General features: G+C 34.8%; 2 protein-coding genes across 6 annotated transcripts in view; one reads left to right on the forward strand and one right to left on the reverse strand.

Moving 5' to 3' along the window:
- LOC125039209 (multidrug resistance-associated protein 1-like) overlaps positions 1-20,936 on the reverse strand; it is a 34,901-nt gene extending 13,965 nt beyond the window's left edge. For 2 of the 5 annotated variants that reach the window (XM_047633006.1, XM_047633008.1), the window contains exons 1-17: positions 20,817-20,936; positions 14,101-14,277; positions 13,773-13,898; positions 13,398-13,535; positions 12,738-12,869; positions 12,328-12,521; positions 11,927-12,121; positions 11,397-11,574; positions 11,119-11,287; positions 10,605-10,756; positions 10,210-10,347; positions 5,121-5,267; positions 2,292-2,376; positions 1,961-2,163; positions 1,366-1,542; positions 757-924; positions 70-253 (exon numbers count right to left, since the gene is read on the reverse strand). In XM_047633006.1, coding sequence (XP_047488962.1) covers positions 70-253; positions 757-924; positions 1,366-1,542; positions 1,961-2,163; positions 2,292-2,376; positions 5,121-5,267; positions 10,210-10,347; positions 10,605-10,756; positions 11,119-11,287; positions 11,397-11,574; positions 11,927-12,121; positions 12,328-12,521; positions 12,738-12,869; positions 13,398-13,535; positions 13,773-13,898; positions 14,101-14,277; positions 20,817-20,864 — 2,611 coding nt within the window. In that variant the 5' untranslated portion in view covers positions 20,865-20,936. Of the gene's footprint in view, positions 1-69; positions 254-756; positions 925-1,365; positions 1,543-1,960; positions 2,164-2,291; positions 2,377-5,120; positions 5,268-6,702; positions 6,850-9,335; positions 9,483-10,209; positions 10,348-10,604; positions 10,757-11,118; positions 11,288-11,396; positions 11,575-11,926; positions 12,122-12,327; positions 12,522-12,737; positions 12,870-13,397; positions 13,536-13,772; positions 13,899-14,100; positions 14,278-20,816 lie in introns of all 5 variants that reach the window. The other 3 variants (XM_047633004.1, XM_047633005.1, XM_047633007.1) reach the window with 2 other exon arrangements.
- Positions 20,937-22,707: 1,771 nt separating this feature from the next.
- Positions 22,708-25,000, forward strand: part of LOC125039073 (PIH1 domain-containing protein 1-like) — a 23,994-nt gene continuing 21,701 nt past the window's right edge. The window contains exon 1 of the mRNA XM_047632799.1: positions 22,708-22,838. Within this exon, the coding sequence (XP_047488755.1) occupies positions 22,764-22,838 (75 nt within the window). The 5' untranslated portion in view covers positions 22,708-22,763. The remainder of the gene's footprint in view (positions 22,839-25,000) is intronic.

A 25,000-nucleotide genomic window follows, 5' to 3' on the forward strand; every position in this document is an offset into this window, starting at 1 on the left:
TTGAAAGAAATGCACCTGACAATTACAATCAAGCAAATAAAATTTTATGTCTTTTCCTCTGTAACTCACCTTCCAGGTCTTCTTCATCTTCAATTCCTTCTGATAAATACTGCAGCAGAAATTCTTGGAATTCTCCTTTCTTTTCAATCAACTCCTTATATGAACCTTGCTCTGTGACCGTACCATTCTTGAGCACAACAATTTTCTCAACTTTTGGCAAGTATGTTAGACCATGGGTCACCAAAATGCGAGTCTGTAAAATTTGGAAAAAATGATAGCAAATGGAATGAAAACTCATCATCTGTAACTAAAAAAGAAAGGAGGGGGGATCTAAAATCAAATTTTAAAAAGTACTCACAAAGGTTAATAAATAAACCACACCTGTACTGTATATTCGCTGATATGTAAGAAATTTTACACATTTTTATCCTAAACCCCTACACTGTGGTGGTTTCTTCGTGCGTGATAGTTGCCTAGCTGCATAGAATTATTCTACATTTACACTCACTGTAACTATTTAACTACTAATCTTAAACGCAAAGTATCATTAAAAACTTAATTAATACCTCTTAAAACAATGTGTTGTTGAGTTGGTTTAATTATGTGTGTTCAGTAAGAAAACTGTAGCATGGTGAATGAAGCTAAGTGAAACAAATGCTTCCACCACAATCAATGAAATCCTGTGAGTAAGAGTTAAAACCAACAGACATTTTTTTAGAAACCAAAGATATACATACAAATATAATCAGTACATACTTTTCCTTTCAGAATTCCCTCTGGTCCAATGACATTCTCGAAAATATGCTTTCCAACATGGGAATCAACCGCACTAAGGGGATCATCAAGGAGGTAAATGTCTGCATCAGAATACACTGCTCTGGCCAAGCTCACTCGCTGCTTCTGTCCACCACTCAAGTTGATACCCTGCAAATCAAAACTAATTTAATACCAACAGCACAATAAGTTGCTGTGTATGGTTAAGAAGCTCTCCTACTCTTTCTGAAAAGAAGTGGAAAAGAATGAGGGAGGGGGAGAAGATGGAGAATCAGGAACACCATAAGGAAAAGGAGGAGCAGAGCAAAATGGAAAGAAAATGTTGGGAGGATAATTCCAAATATCTAAAATAGCACATACAAGCTGATAAACTGATCTAAACTTTGATGTATCTTACACATCATTGGGTAAAATATAATTGATGAGTAAATTTTTCATTCAAAAGTGTCATATGTACTATAGTTGCCTAATTTCTTCCTGTGAAGAGATGAATCTGTTTTTTTTTGTTTTTTTTTTTCGATAAATAAAATACATTTGCAACAAATACAAAGCAAGTTTTCATGCTTTGTTGACAACAGCAGCAGAAAATACCTTTTCCCCAATTTCTGTTTGATCTCCCCCAGGCAACATGTCCAAGTCAGATTGTAGAGCACATGCTCGGACACAACTAGAGTATTTATCTTCATCTTTCTTGTTGTTGAATAAGATGTTGTCTTCTAAAGTTGCATTCTGTATCCAAGCTTGTTGAGCAACATAAGCAATGTTTCCCTGGGGAGAAAAAAAATTAACAAAAAAATGAGAATATGTTCAGTATAAACACCATAATAATCTTTGCATTTTGTAGCTAAACTTTTCTCTGTTATTAACCCCTTCTTTACCAAGCTACTATTCTTAAGTCAAGACAAAGAGCACAGGGAAGGAATTCATAAGGCATTCAAATTAACCTTTTTACTACAATAACAAATATCAAAATAAAAGCGGCAAATAATGTGAAGGCATAGCATTACAGTCAGTTTCCAAATCTGTAGATCACTTACTAACCAATAAACACCTAAATCCAAGTCTACTACTATTCCTTATTCATACATGAAATCAAAAGAAAAACAGTGGAAGAGGAAGGAAAAAAGGACAACCCTTCCAAGCCTTAATCCCTATACTCCTCCATTCTGAAAGCTCAAAGCCTTACATTAACATTGACTCTTCCTGACTGCTTTTCCATTTCTCCAAGAATAGCCGAGCAGAGCGATGACTTGCCAGCCCCTACACTTCCTACAACTGCAACCAGTGATCCTTCTTCAACTTCTATATCAAGGTTGTGCAATACTGGCTTGCCATCTTCCTCATCATGACCCCAAGCAAAGGTACCATTCTCTATGGTAATAGGCTTCTCTGTAAGTAAACAGATTGTAAATAAGAAATCCCTTCTAGAGAAATTCACATTTTTTCATCTTTTTCTATTTTTTGAGCTCCTACAAAAATGAAGTCATTGAAACTTTTGCTTCTATGCTGTGACTCACTTATAGTCTTATCCTTAGTCACAGCATCTGGGTCTAGTTCATCAGCATTTAAGAACTTGTTTAATCTTGTCAGTGAAACATTCGCCTTTGGGAGTAAAACAAAGTATTAGAATTTATGCACACCCATCCATATATCATATACTTCATTAAAAATCTGAATGTGTGTAATTTTGCATTGTTATTTCATATAAAAAGTATCAAACATCTATTTCACAATTACATATAAAATATATGCACAATACTAAATATCAATAAATATCAGTTTAAATCTATATTTCATATATTTCATTAACAAACAATAAGAAAAAAGGTGCACAGAAGTTATCAAGCAAAACTAATGCAAGACATACATATGAGATGCCATGACACAAAAATACTACAAAAATAAATCATGCAGCAAAACATGCAAACGAGATTCAAATTCAACACTGCTAACATCACCAATTAATGACCTAAAACAGGCAATACAAAATAATAAAAGCTTAACTGCTACAAACCTTTTGCAAAAAAAGAACCAAAAAAGCACATCAACATTAAGTATACCTATGAAGTGATAAGTAATAATGATCTGGAATGTTCTACACTAAATATAGTTAACTGCAATATTACAAGCACGAACAGAAGGTTACAAAGTTCTTTTACAAACACGCAATCTGATATGGGCGGTAGAGTAATGAAAATGTAATAAGAGAAAGTAAGGTTAATGTTTCCAGATTCTCAAAAGTACGACAGAATTGTATATTAGTGATATATTAGAAGAAAGTAGCATTGTAGTTTCATTTTGTATAATGAACCTAATTTTATTTGTAAATATTTTCCCTCTTTGTACAGGAGAGCATGTGTATATAGTACTAATAATATGGATGGTAAAGCCTCACATTTCGTGTATTTGCAGCCAAACTTCATAGCTGGGGACCATACTATCTACACAATACAAATCATCTAAACAATTTGACAGTCTAACCTTTGCCAAATAGCTGATGTGTTAATCAACAGTTTAACCTTATATATTTAGCTAGGTGTAAATTCCTGACTTGGCATCAAAGGCACTTACATGGGACAAGGAAGGGGGGAGGTACCGACTGATGATGATATGAACGAAGGTAAATGTCCAAGTGAAAAGAAAGGAATGCAGTATTGAGTGGGAAGGAAGAGATGGCAGAACACAGGATGGGCAAGAGCCACCAAGAAGTGCATAGAGATGAAATATCTCAAAAGATAAAATCCCTTTCATTATCTTTGAATAGAACAACTTGTTCTTTGTTCTCCTTTCCTAATATATAGAATCTAAAAAAGATATACAGTAAAACTGTATAGAGACTGGTGTCTCCAAAAATGACTTACTGATGACTGACATATTGAATGTGAGACTTCACTGTATATAGTAAGAGTAAGAAAATAAATAAATATATAAATAAATAAATATATATATGTAAATATATATATATATGTATATGTATATGTATATGTATGTGTGCATATATATATATACATATATATATGCATGTATATGCATGTATATGCATGTATATGCATGTATATGCATGTATATGCATGTATATTCATGTATATTCATGTATATTCATGTATATTCATGTATATTCATGTATGCATGTATATGCATGTATATGCATATGTATATGCATATGTATACGTATATGTATATGTATATGTGTGTATATATATGTATGTATGTGTGTATGTATATGTATATGTATATGTATATGTATATGTATATGTATATGTATATGTATATGTATATGTATATGTATATGTATATGTATATGTATATATGTATATCTGTTTATATATAATGTAATGTAATGTAGTGTAGTGTAGTGTAGTGTAGTGTAATGTAATGTGTATATATATACATATACATATATATATATATATATATATGTATATAAATGTATGTATGTATGTATCTGTGTGTGTGTGTGTGTGTGTGTGTGTGTGTGTGTGTGTGTGTGTGTGTGTGTGTGTGTGTGTGTGTGTGTGTGTGTGTGTGTGTGTGTATATATATTATACATACACACAATGCACACCATTCATAATCATGCACTGTATAAATAATCACTATTACAAGAATACTAAAAAAATATAAAAATGTTATAATAAAGGTATATGTTTTCATGCATTGAAGATAAGGTGAGCATTGCACAAGGCCAAACCATCATTAGTGTGATAAAAAAGAGATAACTTCCAAAAAGCTTAAACCATCTGTCCCATTCAGAAGCACATTTTAGTGGAGCTTGCTTTTTGCTATCTTTATTTTTTCTGTTTTAAGTAATGTGTTGTTCACTCTCCAGATTACACCAACATGTCAAATAGAAGACATTTTGCCATTATGCATTGCAAAAGGTACCTCCTAAAAATTATTTTTTCAAAATGTAAACTACTTTATGATAATTTCAGTAGATAATCCTGTTTGTTAACCAATTCTCCCAATAAATTTTGGTCTAAATTCTCAATGACTAGATAAAGATTTACACCATTTGTATTTATTGATACTGCTGAACAGAAAGGACTACTATATATTTAAAAGATATATATTCTGAGTCACATGTGTGAATGTTTTGTGTGATATAAGTAACTACATCATATATATTCATAAGTATACAGTATGCATTTTTGTATGAATGTGCGCATATACATGTGAGTGTGTATGTGTGACTTTACATATATGCACTGTATTTTGAACTAATAATCATAAAACACTGAATAAACATTGGGCAACACACCAAAAAAATTGTGCTTCATTGGAGTATATTAGCTTAGATACATCAACCATCTCTGACTTCAGTCACATCATGGCTTTACCAATACCTGCACTAAACTGGTGATAATCATTGGCAACATGGAGATGGGGAAACGTAGGAGGTTGAACAAAGATATGGATACAAAAGCAGTTTTAGCATCCAGAATATTTTCGGGCGAAATTTGAACATAGGTTCCAAAGGTGGCCAAGGACACCTGTAGGAAAAGAATCTATAAGTGTATCTCTGTCCCTTATTTACAGGTGATTCCATTTCCGACAGGTAAAAGGTGCTATAGACACACTTATGTCTAAGTGCTGGGTTTACTGGTAAAAAATGGTTTACCCAGAGGTTCTTGGTGTTAAGCTAAAGAAGGATCATTAAAAAAAATATTTCTTAAATAACTGGCATTATCTGCAACATACATATATGCAATTACTTGAAATCTTTCCACACAGAATTTCAAGTACTTTAAAGTATAGGCTCCAACCATACATGGATACCAACCTACTTGTGAGTGCATACTCAAATCATCACTGAATGTCCACCAATAACAAAAAAATTTAGCTTTTATTTAATATTGCATTGTTCAGCTGGCTAACCCACTGATGCTAGGAGTGCAGTTATAAATGAACTGTTCCCATTTTCTTTTCTTTTTTTTGTTAATTTGTTTAAACATAAATGATTCCAGAAGGACTGAGTACAAGAGAGCACATATCTGCTTAAAGTGAGTCTGTTTGTCTGTCTATCTTGGCTGTCTCTATACATATCATTCACTTTCTCTCTCACTTTTTCCTACCTTTTCAGTGCAAACAAATCATAGTGGCATGACACTGCAAAAAAACTGATGTCTCATACACATATAAAACAGTATCTGTTTTGCTCAGAATTTTTTTAATCAATTGCATTTTGGTTGCTGCAGATAATGCCTAATGTAACTGGTATATCTATACAAGAATTAGTAAACAAAAACAGGAAGAAATGGCCATATAAGAGCATTTTTGTATTTTTGTCCAACAGATAATATTGTGGATTTAGGAATGTATATGGAATACACCAACATTTTGTCTAGATAAACCTTAACTACCAGTCTGAAATATGTAATATCCACTGTCCAGTGTGTGTCTGCATGGATGGAGACAGAAGTTTCAGTCTGTGTTGATATCATTAACACTACAACCCATCAGAAGGTGTCTAAAAACTTGTAACTCTTTAAGTCCATAAAAGTCTCTTCACCAGAACTTTATACATTATATACAATATTAGTAAATCAAAACGCTATTTGTAAAAATATATACTATTACTCTATATTAACCCCTTGGGGCAATTGTTGAGATACTGAAAAACTTCTGAGAAAGAACAGCTATACTGCCCAATGATAAAAAAAGGTGTCTTAATTAACTATCATGATGTGAATACCAGAGAAGAATACCTCTTCATCACAAGCTGTATGCCTGTAGCCAAGAACTTATCACTGACCTCAAGGGGTTAAAGCATAAATCACAAGTGTATTCACTCCATGCACAAAACTGTTTCCTCACTTCTTTTCTTAGCAACAATAAAACTTAGTAATACAGGCTACTTGAGAGACCTTATACGTGCAAACAGAGGTGGCAATAAAGATGCTTGCTGGGCCATCCCTCAAAAATTACCTGCACTGTATATGCTATGATAATTGGCAGCAATCCCAGCGGCACACGGAGAATATTTAACAATGAAACAGATACAAAAATTTTCTCTGCTGTCAAAGTATGTGTTGCATCAACAAGAACATATGTTGTAAGGGATGCAAATATCACCTGTAATATTAGAACTAAATAAGACATAGACAAATATCTTAACAAAATACCACAGGTAAACATTCAAATGGACCCGAAGCAGTACCAACAGGTATGAATGCACTCACAACTATGATGGCAACAAGAAGGAATTTCCTCTATAGACAGTTCATACCAAATTCCTGTAAGAAAATTACAGATGCACACTTCTCCAGTATAATACATATCACCCATTAAGTAAGGAATACAGTTGCTGCACATATCCAGGAACCCAAAATTCCTGGAAAAAAGAATGTGAAACTCAATAATATAAAAAAAAGGGAAATTAATCTGATTTCTAAAGGGAAATACTTAGCATGGGATCTCTAATATCTATGGCTTAGCAGAGTAGAGAGAGCAACACAAAAGGTGCAGCAACTAATTTTCATATGATCATACAAAACATGCACTGACACACATGCATGCAAGCACTTCCATGTCCCTGTATAACCAATAATTTTGTGAAATTCCTACACCACCAACAATGCCACCAGGAAGACACAGGTCATCAGATGTACTGGTCAGCAGCCCATATCTTTCATTCAACTGATATCCACCACTGCAAACTGGTCTTATAAACAAGCAGCCAAGTATCAACCTAAACAGTAAATTTTCTCCTGTGAACAGCATTCTCACAACCCCCATTTTTCTGTGAAAAGCATCCTCACTACCCCTATTCTCCTTTTAAAAGTATCCTCACTATCCCTATTCTTCTGTGAACAGTATCCTCACTAACCCTATTCTCCTTTGAATAGTATCCTTACTACCCTGTTCTCCTGTGAACAGCATTCTCACAACCCCTTTCTCCTGTGAACAATATCCTCACTATCCTTATTCTTCTATGAACAGTATCCTGACTACCCACCATGCTTTCCATGAATTTCTTATTCTTTATAAATGAAATGGCTGGCCCTGACCTTTGCTTCTATATGACCATCCTTGCTATGTCACTTCTCGTTTATTCTTATATACCTTCTTCTCTAACTCTTCAAGCCTAACAATGTTATTCATTTTTCATAATTAATGCCTTACCTCTCAGGAAAAAAAAATTGTGTATAATAGATTTTCCTGCCAAGTGCATGTAATTACTCCTTCACTCTGAGGTTTCATACAATCCCTGAATTTCCTAGAGATTTCAGGATATCACTGGTTTCAAGCACCAGGGATTTCACTAATCATCAAACTTCACATACAGCACATTTATAAACCCCTGGAGTATGCATTTACTCTTTTGGAACCCAGCCTACAGTGAAGAGTAAATTGCAGCAAATCCTTACATTCAGTAAAAAGTAAAGAAGAAAAAACACTGCACAGCCTGACCTATGGCTTACACTCCAGTCTCCTCTGCCCTAAAAGTGTTTCACAATTTACTGATTAACAATTATACTGATATATCATAAAATGTAAATTAAACCCAAATAAGTAAAATGTAAGATATTATATGAGTCACCACAACCCATGATGGTAGCATTTCCATTCCTTTATTTACTAGCTTTCAGCAGAAACTGACTACACTAAACCATTTTCTCAGTTTGTATCATTCATCTGGCACGACATCAATTAATCTAAAGGGTGTAGGCAGACTTAACTAAATCATCACAACTGCACTTCTATGGAAATCTTTAAACATGTCTACTACCATCAACCAGTAAAGTCTTATTTTTGGGATGTTTAACCATTTCAAAGAACTGGGGGGGGGGGGGGGGGGGGTAATTACACCAAACAAATGTTTTGGGGCCTGCATGAAATTACTGATCATGCAGATTCACTGCTAGACAAACAACCAAATACTTACAAACACTCACATTCACATTCACACGCACACACGCACTTTAACACACAGGCACATATACAAAAAAATAAATAAAAAAATGAATAAATAAATAAAAAATATTAATGCATAGAATATGAAAACCTTTGTATATATCTGCAGTCTTTTACTGCAAAATACCATGATCACTGCATCTGTAAAACTGTTGTATTTGCAACAGTTTTTATTATCTTCATCTGTAAGGAAAGTAAAACGTTTTGTATTTCCCCAAGCAAGTGAGTGTATAAGAATGTGTGTGTATGAATTTGGAGTTATGCTACTATTACAGTATGAGGACAGGTGTAAACACAATGGATCCAGGTGTAAACATGTGTAAGTTAAATGTGAGAATGAATAGAAGCTGAAGTGTGCACATGCATACATGTGATTGTATATGTGTATATTTATGTGTATGCATGTAAAAGTAGGATCAAAGAATGCCTATAAAATTAATTTTCTCCACACACACAAAAGTAAAAATCAAAACAAGGAAGTAACACAACTAAAATCACATGAAACACATACTCCTCCAAGTTAGCACAATACCCCCACAGTCTCCAACTAAAAATAGAGGAGAGAAGAACAGGATGCCAACATCAGCCACAAAAAGTCCTGTAACTGGGAAAGTAAAATAAAAATATAATCTTTGGGATAATACCTGCACAGATGCAACTATAAGGAAAGGTAACATGGCCATGGGCATGCGCAAAATGTTCAAGAGGGTGAGAGAGGTGAAAATCTTGTCGGCAGTCAGGATGTGCGTTGGGTCAGTCATGACATAGGTCGTGAACATTACAAATGTTACCTGGAAGTGGGGTTGAGAATTATGCACAGACAAGAGGGATGAGAAATAACTTTCTTCAGAGAAAGTTAAATGACATTAAGAAAGTACTCTTGTTGGTAGAAATATATATCATATAATGTATACACTAATATCTACTATATTTAGATAGATCTTCTTTTCTGGAAAGAAAATCTAATATCTAATTTTAATTTAATCTCTATTATGATCTAATCTACTTTAAAGAAAAAGTAAAATAAAATAATAATATATAGAAAAAAAGGAAGTAAAGAATATAAGACCATAACAAAACTATCAACAACAATAATAATGAGAATAATAAAAACAATGATATAAATTCATAATCATTAATGAACCTAAAGCTATACATGTAATACATGTGCAATTTGCAATAACTACTGAAAAAAAAGGAGGCGGGATTTTTCTTTTACCCATTCTCATCTCTTGGCTGATTTCCCCTAATGAAACTTTCCTTCTGTTAAAAACAGTATAAAACCACTTCTTCTATAATGTCAGCAAGAAGTACTGCAATAATCTAAACACCTAAAATAACCCAAATTATTCAGTAGTGTAAATATCCTCATGATGAACACTGTCACTTAAATCAGTGATTATGCTGACATTCATAAATATTTCCCAAAATATAAAGTAAACAGATCAAAGACCTCAATGTCAATATCTGTACACTACAGACTAGTTAAATGACACATCTTTTACATCCAACACCTACCAGGAAAGGCGTGCAGGTCCAGATGAAGGAAGTACCTGCATTGAGGTACGCCGATTTCTTCAGCACTTTAATCTCCAAGTTGCGAACTCCTAGAACCTGCTCCTCAAAGGAGGGTTCCCATGCATACAACTTCAAAACCTGAAACAAGATACATTCCATCATACTCTCATGATGAGGTAAGAAATTTTCTGCAATCATGAAATAGCTAAAACTGAGCATCTACTAAAATCATGAATCTCGCACCTCACTTAAACGACATGGTACATATATCTCTGTAGCAATCTGATTACAAAATGATGAAAATAATACATGTCTTTACTCTAAAATCACCTATTACATTACAGACAATGGAACAAAGTGTAACTCTAAACAAACAAGCAAGATTTCATACAAACCTTAATGCCATTCAAGATCTCATTCATGAGCTTCACTCGGTGATCCTTGTTCTTCATCTGACTGATCTGGAACTGCTTGGTCTTATTAGCAATATAACCATTCACAGGGATCAGCACTATCATAACAGCCAGGCCAGCAAGTACAGATGGTCCTAAAGGAGATAAAGTTCAGTTATTTTCACCATTCTCACCATTCCATTCTGTTAAATCTCTAATACAATGCATCTATAATATCACCAATTATACTATCATCACAACTACAAATAATATCAGCTAAGAAGCTAAATGCATGTTAAGCATCTAGTAATAGTGAAATGATAAAATGTTTATATCTATTTTCAACCTCTCCACTTCCTTAACAAAAGAATTTGGCTGCAGTGTTAGAAAACAACACATTCAGTCTGTATTAGTCTATATCACCCAAAGAACTAAGTCCTTGATTGATAAATAGTGTCCTTGATTAATAAATAGTGTGCCCTTCCTTCCTCTCTCAATGAATGTTATATTCACTTACCTAGAAGACCCCAGAGGAAATAAAGTGCCAAAGCAATTTGCAATGGTGCAGACCACAGCATGTTGATGTATGAAGTTAGATCCATGAATCGCTGGGCATCAACAGACATTAAATTGACAATCTCTCCAACAGTAGACTCCTTTCTTGCAGAGCTAGAAATGCGCAGGGCCTGAAATGAATCATACATATTAGCTTTACAAAATTAAACTCCAATATTAATGTGTGATTTTAATCTAGATATAAATTGATTTCTTTATACTTTTACATTCTTCCTTTACCTTTCTGTATACTGCAGAAATTACACCTGTTCTGATTCTTAAACCAGCCAAGAACATTTTCATAAAATACTGTCCAAGCACAAGAGATTGGATCTGTGCACACACAATCATGAGTGCAGCATACATGTATCCTTTCCATACTGGTTCATCTTCTGATTCGGTGAAGGTGATCAAGGCACTGAAAATGAAAGTGAAAATAAAATTGGGAGCATATCCAATGAAAATATATTTAAGCTATCAAAAGCAGGAATAATTAATTATCTTAACCAACTGGTGCTGAGTCCATGTACTGTCCATTAATTTTTTTTATGGTTAGTGTTGTTTACATTTTGATGTTTTACCAAGTATTTAATCACAATGGATTCAGCTACCTGACCACTTTTCAGAGAAAAAAATCTAATACTATCATTATGATATAGTTATCATTATTACTATTGATAGTATCATGTTATCAACTGTGATGCTGATGATCCAGTTTTACATTTATTCTCATTTATCATCAGAATTGACAAAACTCTGCAGCAACTAACCTGAGGATTTGTGGACTTACAAACTGCAAACAGTCATGGAATAACTTCATTGTTGCTCCAAAAAGGAATGTAGGACCAAAGGTGCGTATCATAGTGGGAAGGATGGAAACGTATTCCTTCTTGTCTTTTCCTACACCTTTTAACTCCACCTCAGTGGAGTTGTTGGTAGAGGCCCATGCCTGTCTCTCAGCTTTCCTGTAACAAATAAGATTTATTTTTCAATTCCACAACAATGTTTCCACACTAATATCTCGATGTCCTGTATCATGAATAACAAAGGGTTTATAAGAATAAAGGGCGATGGGATGGGATAATTACTTATATCACTAAAGACAAACTGTCCAATATCAGTTAAAGTTCATTATAAAATAGACCACAGACATATGAACAACATTTCTTACTTTTCTTTTTTCGCAACTGACTTCACCCAGTTCTTGTTCCACCTTTTCACAATGGTGCGAGATGCATTTTCATAGGTGAGACTCCAAAGGTCTTTCATCTCTAAAGGTTTTCTGTAGCCTTTCCAAATTAAGCTGTCCATCCAGGCAAACAAGATTCGGTTGAAAAAAGAGGCACCGACTTCTGGACAAGGTTTCTGCATTGAGAAAAATACATATTTGATCATGAAAGGACCATATCTTCCACCATAGTAATATCATATAATTTCTAAAAAGAAATCAGTTAATATCTCTATATTTACAAATGTAAGATAAGACCATCTTGTCAAAAAAAAATGTAATAACGCTGAGAAATAGAAGCAGTTTTAGGGAACCCTACAAAGGTATTCACCCACCCCTACACCATTCCTTACCTCGCCTCTATCAAAATCCACATACTCAGGTGTAGCATCCCCAAAGCAATTGAGGACCAACATTACAACAGTAAGTGGGAAGTACACCATGTAAGTCACAAATCGGAACATAATTACATCATCTTTGGTTTCCTGGAAAAAGAGAAATATAATCATGAAGCATACTAGTATCTGGTAATCTAGAAAGCCTTTATAGAAGGACAAAGGGTGAGAGAACTGAAATCAATCATTTGCTGAGAAGGTAGATTATGAAAACCACATTCTATTTATTCACAGGTCAGTGAAGTGTTACAAAAGTAAAAGCAGTAATGAGGAGAATGATAAACCTTCATCTTCACTGACAAAATACTGTCACAAGACACTCAAGCTTTGCTGATCTTTGCTTGCAATCTAATTTAATTGTTGAACTATTTTATGTAACAAGTAATTCTACTGATGTTACTTTATGGGGAAGTAATAAATACAGACTTTTAGTTATCAGCATCCTAAATCAAATAAAATAATAAAAAATTATCAAAGTAAGCAGAAAATATGGCATTTGCAACTCCTTTCATCGTTTTTCCTTTTTCTGTCAATCCCCAGCTTCAAACATTATTCTTCTTAGTTTTAGAAGTACTACTTTCAATCAATCAAAATGATACAAAGGTTACACATACTCACCTCATTTAAGATATTAAGGAAGTATGTGCGGTACTCTGGAATACCAAATATAACCAGAAGTAGCCAGAACATGAAGATTACGCCTGAGCTTTGTATCCCTCGTTTCTTCTCCATCAGGATAAAAACCACTTGAAGTAGCTGTAAGTTTATATCAATTATACAATTAGAGTCAAAGATAGTTGTAAAAAAAACACATTCTTTTGCCAAGAAAGGCTGCAACACCACAGGTTATTTTCTCACAACTTATTATTATTACCCCCCCCCCCCCCTAACATCCGATATATCCTGCTATCCATTTATTAATTTAAAAAACCCATGTTTTTTTTCTTCATATTCAATATCAATTGCACCTCATTATACAAGATAAGAACTTACAATTGTAAAGAAAATTATTGCTGGAGCTGCATAGTCCACACCATAAACTTCTCCTTCATTTGCATTTCTATAAACGGCATGGAAAAAATCAACGCACTGAACAGTCATTAAGAGTGTTGACCCAATCTGTAAATAAAAGTATAAAGTTAAATATTCAATTGTTCACATTACCACAAAAATATATATATGCCAGGGACATAACAAGGCAATGAAAAAAAAAAAAAAATCATTAGCAACAAAAAAAAAAAAAAAAAAAAAAAAGCCAACACAAAGTAAAATAATATAACAAAAAACACCAGAAGAAAAATGTAAAAATGGATATACAAACCAGTTTAGAGATATTGACCCATGACCAAGGTACAAGCCTATCTGGGCTGCTTTTTAAATAGAAGATTTCCATGGGAGTAAAGACCCATAGGAAGAAACAGGGCACCCACACAAACACTGTGCGCTCGAAACATTGTGTGAAGTCAGGGTTGTCCGTGTACCACGTGACATTGGCATCCTGAAAGACAAAATAAAAAAGATTATATACCACATATGCAAGAACATGCGTGAAGACTTTCCGTGCATCTTAAAGGTATAGTTAGTAGATTTATTGGACAAAAATAATATAAACAAGCCATGGAAATAAAGATTTCCGAGACCTATTGAAAAATATAAACATGGACTTGCAATATAGAAATATCTTCAACACTATTGGTGAATACTAGGCCTTCAATTAATACTCAACACTAGCCTGTATGCACTGTATATGTGTAGTGTAAGAGGTAGCATCTTTAAAAGCATTTAAAATAGCACACTTTCACTTACACTTAAACTTACATTTATCCTTACACATATATACATACATACAACACACACACACACACACATACATTTATACACTCTCACCCACTCTCAAACATTCACTCTCTCAATACTCTCATACACTCACACACACTCTTACTCTCTCACATATTCTCTCACATACTCTCTAACTCTTTCCCTCTCACACACCCTTTTACACTTTCGTACATTCTCTCATACACTCTTTCACTCCCTCACACACTCTTTCACTCTCTCACACATCTCATACAGTCTCTCACATGCTCATACACACTCTTTCACATGCTCATACACACTCTTTCACATGCTCATATACACTCTTTCACATGCTCATACACACTCTTTCACATGCTCATACACACTCTTTCACATGCTCATACACACTCTTTCACATGCTCATACACACTCTTTCACATGCTCATACACACTCTTTCACATGCTCATACACACTCTTTCACATGCTCATACACACTCTTTCACATGCTCATACACACTCTTTCACATGCTCATACACACTCTTTCACATGCTCATATACACTCTTTCACATGCTCATACACACTCTTTCACATGCTCATACACACTCTTTCACATGCTCATACACACTCTTTCACATGCTCATACACACTCTTTCACATGCTCATACACACTCTTTCACATGCTCATACACACTCTTTCACATGCTCATACACACTCTTTCACATGCTCATACACACTCTTTCACATGCTCATACACACTCTTTCACATGCTCATACACACTCTTTCACATGCTCATACACACTCTTTCACATGCTCATACACACTCTTTCACATGCTCATACACACTCTTTCACATGCTCATACACACTCTTTCACATGCTCATACACACTCTGTCACATGCTCATACACACTCTGTCACATGCTCATACACACTCTGTCACATGCTCATACACACTCTGTCACATGCTCATACACACTCTGTCACATGCTTATACACACTCTGTCACATGCTCATACACTCTCACTCTCATACACTCTCACTCTCATACACTCTCACTCTCATACACTCTCACTCTCATACTCTCACTCTTATACGCTCACAGAAACGTTCATGCTCTTCTATGAGATTCAATTAGCTTTAAAACAACACCCACACAACTGCATAAATATCAGTGAACAAAATAAAATAAATAAGAAATCAAGATCTGATTATCTATAATGTAATACCATCCAAACTGTACATCAATCTTAACCCAATGCCGCCGGGGAAAATGAATAAAAAATGGGGAAAACGCTGTGCTCATTTTCAATATTTTTTGTGAAATGAATTTGCACATAGATGTCTCTGCTAGTGCTTAGCCACAAAGGAGTCAAGTAGTAGAACTTGTGACCTTACGTGATTTGAATTGGTGGGAAAAACGTATTTTTTACTAGTGCTTTGAATATCGATGGTGTTATTTTTATTATAAACATTATAATTACTATGTTATAAACATTAGTAACAGCAAAATAAAATAATGTAAAATATTTTCATAAATCAAAGAAAGGGGTAAATGGGCGAGACAACCAGTAATTGTAACTGGCTCGGTGGTGACTTAGTACAAGTGTAGTCATCTATGTGTTAAAACAATCAAACAAGTACTCACAGTGGGCATAGCACGTACGTACACGTCATGCCCGCCGGCATTGGGTAAAAATACCAAACAATTAATACATGAGATAAATGAGAATGACATCATATCACTGTAAGATAACACAGACAAAACTGAGATATAGGCAGATAAGTGGACAATGGAACACTACACCAACAGGTAAACACATGAGATTCTCAAGAAACAATGAAGAAAATGCAATTTACATTCAGAATGCATGAGGAGTATATTGCTTTTCAACTAATCTGAAAGTTCACAGTTTGCAATCATAAGTCTGCACAATTCACAAAAATATTTTTTTTAAAACCTTTATATTACAAAACACATGCAAGGGTCAATGCCTAAGTGGATAGAATACATTTCCTTGACTTTACTGAAAGCAGAAAATACATATAATGAAAAAGAGAGAAGCAATTTTAAAATGCTATGTGTAACATTAACAAATAATCATCATATTTCTGAAAAGTACAACATTCTAAACCTAGGATCAAAGCCATTTCTGAACTTCATATTTCTCTTACACTCTCTGAAAATTAGGCAATTCAAATCTTGCTTTTCATCCCTCCATAGAAAAAAATGCCAAAGACAATACAGGTTCTACTTTCAAAAAAAAAATAATAACTTAAGTTGTTTAATACAATTTAAGCCTACAAAGTAAATTCTACAAAATGTGTAAAAGTCAAAATTAGGATTTACAACCACAAACAGTACAACATTTGTTTACATAACAATCAAAAGTCATTCACAGACTACTTCTCCACAGAAGAACTACTTCTGAAACTGCTTCCATTTAAGGCACAAAATGACTAAAGGAACATCTAGATTACCACTGGGTCAAGACAGCTTATGATCCACAAACACAAGTTTAATGCATCTAAGGAACAACAAATCATATCCTGTTCTGCATTAGTTAACTACTATACTAAATATGCTATGATATAAGAATAAAAGAACCAGAAACATAGGTAACTGGGTAGTGTTTTTTTCAATACAGCAAAGTGTTAAAAGGTCAGGTTAATTATCCAGGATTGTCTGATATTCTGCCCTATATGGGTTTGTATCCCTCCTTATTTTCATCCAGATTCTATGCTCTTATATCATGTTCTAAGAGTTTTGAAGCATACCTAACTACTAGATTTTAGCTGTAGGATATCATGCCACAAGTGCTTTATAATAATCTGTAAGAGCCACTGCAACAGCCAGGACAATTGTTCATTCTGGATATACTTTACTAACTGTAAATTACTCTTGGCTGCTTTCACTTTATCATCAAAGCTTTTTAAAGATTATCATGGAAGCTGCATCAATTTTGCTGCAAAACACAACAGAACTGAATACAATAACCACTGTAACAACTAGGACAATTATCCACTAATATGAACCTGTGAGGCAAACGAGGTGGTATGCACTTCCACACAAATATATAAGTAGAAGTACCTGCTCATGCACTCTCATCCACAAGCTTGCTCTTGAATCTTTGCATTACAACTTCCACAAAAGATGTACCATAATGTATTGATTTACAAGTCTCAGTATTTCAGCTCATGGTCTGAATCCCCATTCCTGGTGAAGAAAACTAGATGAATGACAACCGATATCATCTTGTTTCTGCCACTCAGGTTCACATTAAAGGCCAATTGCTGTAGCTGTTACAGCAATTATTACATTCCTTTTGCTGTTACATTTCTGGGAGTCCTTGTGGCATGTTCAGAAAATAACATGAATATTTGAGCACAACAACTGGTTAATTCTTTAACATTAGGAAGGTCTACAGTTCTCTCTTGCCAAAAAAATATACTACCTGTCTGATAAGAGTGTCTGGGACCATCCTTATTATGTAAATTGACACCCTGTCTTGAACTGAGCTTAAAAAAATGAACTGAGAGAAACTTGCTAACTTTAACTAACTCTCCTACACCCAAGCATTCATGGGAAAATTTGGCTGAGGGCCAAGGCGATAGGAGCTTAGCGTCATGAGAATTTCAGCTGAAGGCTGAGTTGACTGTAATGACTCACCATGAGTACATAAAGGAGTGTGATTAGATTCAGTGGGTATTCAGGAAAGGACTTTTGCATTATTTCCATCCATAAATAAGTGTGGAATATACATCACTGGAAGAGTGCCTGCTTCATGAAGGGCACTATTTCCATGCTCAGGGTCCTATTCCTGCCCTCAATGACTGGCAGTGTACAAAGTATTACAGAAAACAGATTACAAGAAAAAAGTAAATTACAGAAATAACAAAATGTTACTTGTAATTATTAATACATCAAGTTATGGACTACCTAGAGAGATGATATGGATCTGTGCTAGGAAAACACTATTACCGTCTGGATAATGCAAATCAAAAGACAAAAAAGCTAAAAACACTTGTGCAAAAAAAGAGATAAGTAACATTGCAAACGGGAGGCATGGAGTTTGTCACTGCACAAGTGTTCATGTGTCCCATGCCTACAAGCCACACACCCATCAGAGTAAGCCTAATGCCTGTATTTAAGGTATACATGCAGGCAGTGCCTCCCTCCCAACAACCATGGTGTTGTCAAAAGTCTGTATATCACATGATAACATATTTAAGAATAAGATATTGCCTTTCCTTAGGCTTTCAATGGTGTGAAATTGTGCAGGAAACTGGTGTTTAATCCTCCCACAGTGTGACAATTCAGAGAGGGAATAGGGGAATGGATCAAAGTAGGGAGCTTACACAGACTTACAAGTTCAATACTCCCTCCCTTGGGATGGGAAGAACAAACTAATTCTTCCCTTACTGCAAGAGAGTTAAGGGAAGATATCCCCACTTGATAGGAGAAGCCCCTAGCCTGTGAAGGTACTTACCTCCCTTTTTGTCCTTTAACAGCCACAAAGTGCAATGAATAACATCAGTCTGCCACACAATTTCACATCTCTGAAGCCCCAAGCAGAAGTATTCCCTCACTCTTACTATGTTATAATACAATGCACAGTTTTGAAAAGCAGTAATAAACTTCGGTTGCTTTGAGCTCACTGGGTTAAGGTACCCAAGTACTGATCTGGTATTTAGGAGTTCAAGCCTCTCTGGTGCCACAAGTGATTAGGATACCAACTATTTCTAGCAAACAGGGGGAGGTAGCAATCTACTTGTAGGTCCAATGTCTGCACATTTTCAATCTACCTATTCATCATTACTTTATGCAGGTTACTCTTCACATCTGATAATACTGTTTATGAGTTCTTTGTGACAATTACACAAAGTTTCATTATTACTATGGTACATCACTGTGGATAAATCAGAAAGTCCTTCTGATAATTTATGTTTTTCACAGCAATCACTTTAAAAGGTCCTACAGGGGAAAAGAGAAATGAACTTTTTACCCAAAAAGACCAAAAACTATTAGATATAAAACATGAAATTTGCATAAGCTAAAAATCAAGCTAAAACTGATTATCAGTCCATGTGTCTACAAATCAACACAATATTTGTCACAACCTATTTCCTTGATATGTAATGCTAGTCTTGCCAGTGGAGATTAGTTTAAGAATGACACTGTCATTTGATTCCCCCTATCTTAGTGTGATCACTATGTAAAAATATTACATGTTGCACAACTTTGCTATCAACTTGTGAATGAAATAAGCAAATCTTTACGGTACAGAAGCAATCCCCAGACACTAAAAATTTTTATGTAACAATCTAAGTTGCCATGACTAGGTGTTACTGCCCAAGGGGAGGATTGATGGAGAGCTCTGCCCCCCCTCCAACATCCCTGAGAAACATTGTCTTCACATCAGTATGCATGGGAAGATAGGGCTGAAACTCGGAAGCACCCAGACGACTTGGGCAGCGAGGAGTGCTTTCTACGAAGTTCTTCCTTTATTTGTGGCATTACTGTTCCTGTCAACTTTTTGTCTACAAAAATACCATCATCAATTTGCCCTAGCTTAATGCATCCATACTGCAAAAATTAATCATGAAAAACTATTTGAAGAAAAGTGCATTAAATTTTGTCACTCTGTCCATTACAGGCATTAGGACAGGCCAAGTTTCAACTAGTCAGCACTTACAGATGAAATAAAATAGTCAAGGCAAATCTAGATTCCATAACTCTTACCATCACAATATAATTACAATGAAACCCGCAAAGTTCATCGGACTGACATTATATATCTTTTGCAGAAGTTTGGATCGCGTGAATACGAAGCTGATATTACGACCTCTACGGATCCTCCGGTTTTAATTACAAAGATAGTTTGCAGGAACTTATGCTGGAAGACATGCAATACATAGTTTTACAAGTTTTTTGCAGGTCTTTGTACCGGTAGGACCCATCTAATCCACTGATAACTACACAGAAGCAAAAGTTCATATCCATAAAATTTGTGACTGATAATCAAAGAAACACCTCTACATCTGAAAAGTGAAATATATATATATGATTTTGAAAAACAAAAACAAAACACGAGCGTTGTTTGTGCATTCTACATACAACCTGTTACTTTGGAAAACTTTGAATTCTTCACCAACTTTGTTACAAAACACCACACAAACTTCTTTCTTACAAATGAATCCCACCAAACGCGTACTTTTCTCCTCTACATGAAACGTACCCAGAATTTAGACCCGCAAAAGTCATCCAGTGCAACTCCCTCTTCCATTTTTCAGCACGTTAAATCCACACGTCCACACTCTCCGCCCGCTGCCCCGCGACTACCCCGGCCCTCATTCCAACGGTGACGTCTTCCAGCCTTCCAACACCGTCATCATGATGTCACAAACGAAGCTCCGCCCACCGGTCTGGAACACGTGAAGGTCCGCTGTATTTGATTTTTTCATTTTGATTGAAAGGGTTAGTGTTATATTCATTATCGGTTTATTTCTTCTTTGTATGAGTTTGTGTATGTGCATTTATTAAGAGATTCAAATTGTGTTGTGTTTCCAATCAAGCGCTAGGTAATCTGCTTATTCTGCGACGATTGGTACATGCGAGTATTCGATTAAATATTTACATAATATATATATATATATATGTATATACACACACCCACACACACACACACACACACACACACACACACACACACACACACACACACACACACACACACACACACACACACACACACACACACACACACACACACACACACACACACACACACACACACACATATATATATATATATATATATATATATATATATATATATATACTTGTTATACAGAGGGCAGTGGATAACTTAAATCTTGTCACATCTACTCCCCCATATGGCTGAGTCTAATACTTACCTTGATTTCAACCGCCCACCATTTTGAAATACATGCATGACCGCTATATCTATTGACAAATTATTTATTTTCACATTGGCTGTTGAATTTTTATTTTGATAGGTGTGTGTGTGTGTGTGTGTGTTTGTGTGTGTGTGTGTGTGTATGTGTGTGTGTGTGTGTGTGTGTGTGTGTGTGTGTGTGTGTGTGTGTGTGTGTGTGTGTGTGTGTGTGTGCTACTGGAGTAAAAGGCAAGCCAATTAATGTTAGTTACATTTTCGCGCGTGCCTGTTCATGCGTAGATACTGAAATATAGAAAGGTAGGCACACATTAAAACGCCTCGGTAGACTGACAAGTGAATAGGCAGACATATGGGTAGGTAGCTGGATAATCGAGATTATAAATGCGTGCGTATTTGTGGGCGCGAATGCATGCTTTCACAATAGAATATAAAATGTTTTTGTTGGTAGTTTTCTTGTTATTTACTTATAAGCAGGTGTTCGAATAGCAATCTTAATCTCGAATTTATACAGAAATTTCCTCCCTTGCTTAGAAAAATGTATAGATATTACTCAACTCTGCAGAAGTCTTATTGTGAAAATGAAAACCTTAACAAATGGCATTCATCCGTTATACAATCATCTACGGAAGTGGGCCGACTTCCTTATGCTATAAATATAACAGACTTTTGTACCCAGGCAGGGTCATGAATATGTATGGGTTTGTTACAGCCAACAAGAACTTTAATTTTTTATTCTATCAGTATTCCATACATGTACTGTACAGCGGAAGTTATGGTGAGAAGGCCTGTGGTACTGGAACAAGGAAAAAATATACGTAGGGATGCTACAATGTCTGGGAAAGTGTTATTGATCTAATCAAAAAGTTTTGTGTTCTAGCATTGGACATTTTATATGATAATAATCAGGAACCATTCAATCATAAAATCTACTTTCTCTGAGACCATTATTTCTTTTTTTTTTTGTACAAGGAAGAAATAATGTGGTGCGATAAAACACATGCATAGGGTAAATCATGACGTCACAAGATCAGTGACGCAATCGAACTTTGGAACGTAAACATAAACAATGGCTGTACAACTTCTAATTCTCTCGGTTATTTTATAAACACAGCGTTTTCTTCTTTCAGTGTACACAAGTTATACATATTGTGTATAAGAAATATTATTGTTGCTGTTAAATTATCTTTTTATCGCTTTTTCTAAAAAAATCGTAAAATTCAGAGCATAGTTGTTCATTCCAAAGATGTATAGGTGCAGATTACAAACATGGACATGCAGCAGAAGAAAGCCTCTTTGCTTGAAATCGATGATAATATCATAAGGAAACAACTACTTTTAGAGGTAGGTAACTACAAAGTTGTAAAAGATTAGGGCCATAAACTATGACTAGTGAAACACCTTTGTCACGTTATACTAGACTGAATGAAAGTACTAGAATAAAGATGGTTAAATCATGAATGCATTTAGAAATGTCAAAAATTGTATCCTTGTATTATAACCCTTTGTACTGGCATATATACCATGTCCTTTGTGATTTTAGTTTATAGATTGTGTTTACACATAGAGGGCTTCACAAGTACTTTTCCCCAAGGAGTCGAATACTAGTTCAACCTGTATCGCGTGCTTACCCTTTTCCCATGTTTTCGGGAGGTTTGTTTTATTTTGTAATGCTATTTTTATGTTGATAGCATTAAAGTAATCTTAACATTAATAGTACTAATGAAAGTATATAGATTTTAACAGGATTAGAGTAAATTAAAATTTCCCCACTCAAGGAATAGGAAAATCAGGTTATGTCATGTTTGGCTACTAATGCTGCATTCAGAATTTTGTCTTACTTGTTCTGCCAGCTTTATTTTTCAAGAACTTATGTAGTTGACTTATATAGAAAAGTTATAAATGAGAATGAATATTCTCATAGTACAAGAGATGTATGTAGCTGGTTTTGAATATATCTTTACCATGTATTTCTGCCAAAACCGGTTACATACATCTCATATTGTGAAAATATTCACTCTCATTCATGCCTTTTCTACATTTGCCTCTATGAATATGGTTCATAGTTGACTTATGTTGGTCCATGCTGTGACTTTCATGATAAACAGTATAAGGAATTAATAAATGATGACCTCTTAACCCATTGCCATCGGGGAAAATGAATAAAAAATGGGGAAAATGCTGTGCTCATTTTTATATTTTTGTGAAATGTCTCTTTACATGGATGGCTCTACTAGTGCTTAGCCCCAAAGGAATCAATAAGTAGATCTTATGCCCTTACCTGATTTCACCTTGAATTAGCAGGAAAACATATTTTTTGCTAGTGCTATGAATATTGATGGTGTTATTTTTATTATAAAGATTATAATTACTTTAATGTTATAAACATTAGTAACAGCAAAATAAGATAACGTAAAATATTTTCGTAAATCAATGAAAAGGGTGAACTGACGAGACAGGCAGTACTCATAACTGGCTCATTGATGACTTAGTACAAGTGTAGCTATCTATGTGTAAAAACAATTAAACAAGTAAATTCACAGTGGGCATGGCATGGATATGCGTGCCATGCCTGTCAGCAATGGGATGGTTTTATGTGCTTATTGTTATTTTTACTGTTTTAGTTTTGACATTAGATTATTACTGACAACACATCCTGGAGGTTTTCATAATAAAGGAAGCAGTTCACAAGCTCAATCCTGCCAGAATAATCTTAGAGAATATTTGTTAACCTTAAGACCATAGCACCAGGAGGTGTGGAGGCAACCATAGTCACTGGACATAGAGCTATGTCAGTTTATAACCTGTAACAAAATCACATGGTTTACATTTTTATGTTACGTTAGCATTTTATGCTATTTGTCAAAAAAATCCCATGGGTTCCTGTTGGGCAGGGAGGATGGGAATGTTATGTTGGAAGTAAAGGGTTTCCACAAAAAATGAACACAATCAAATTACATCAGAGTTTATAATTTGTCAGAGAAAGTCCTATTGTTATAGACAAAAAAATTAAACATTGGTAGTGGGCAAAGCTTATATCAACACCTGGTTCTTTATTTGCACTACATTGACATTTACAAAGTTAAAACTAAAGGTAGGAAGGCACCAATGGCTGGGGATTTTTTTCTGTATAAATCAGACATTTACTGCATTACATAAAAATTGTAATATCATTAAAAACAGGCTAGGATTAACATGAATGGGAGGTTTAAGGAAACTGAGAAAGGGTGGTCGATAAGGGAGCAAGATTTAAGAATATTAACAAAAAGATATATTGCCAATTTTGGTCACATTTTAGCTGTCATGTGTATTTTATCATGCCACATCTGTTAGTATTGAATTTGTGGGGATCCCTTAATGGAGGGCAATAGCAATTTCCATTTTCAAATTTATGTATATCCCTAAAACTTCCTTCCCTTTTTGTTATATAGATACAGATTTCCAGTAACATGTATATCTACCCTCATAGGGTATGAGATGCTTGTTAGTGAAGAAGTTTTCCAAAA

The sequence above is a fragment of the Penaeus chinensis genome, chromosome 26, assembly GCF_019202785.1.
Source record: "Penaeus chinensis breed Huanghai No. 1 chromosome 26, ASM1920278v2, whole genome shotgun sequence".
Taxonomy (NCBI): Eukaryota; Metazoa; Arthropoda; class Malacostraca; order Decapoda; family Penaeidae; genus Penaeus; species Penaeus chinensis.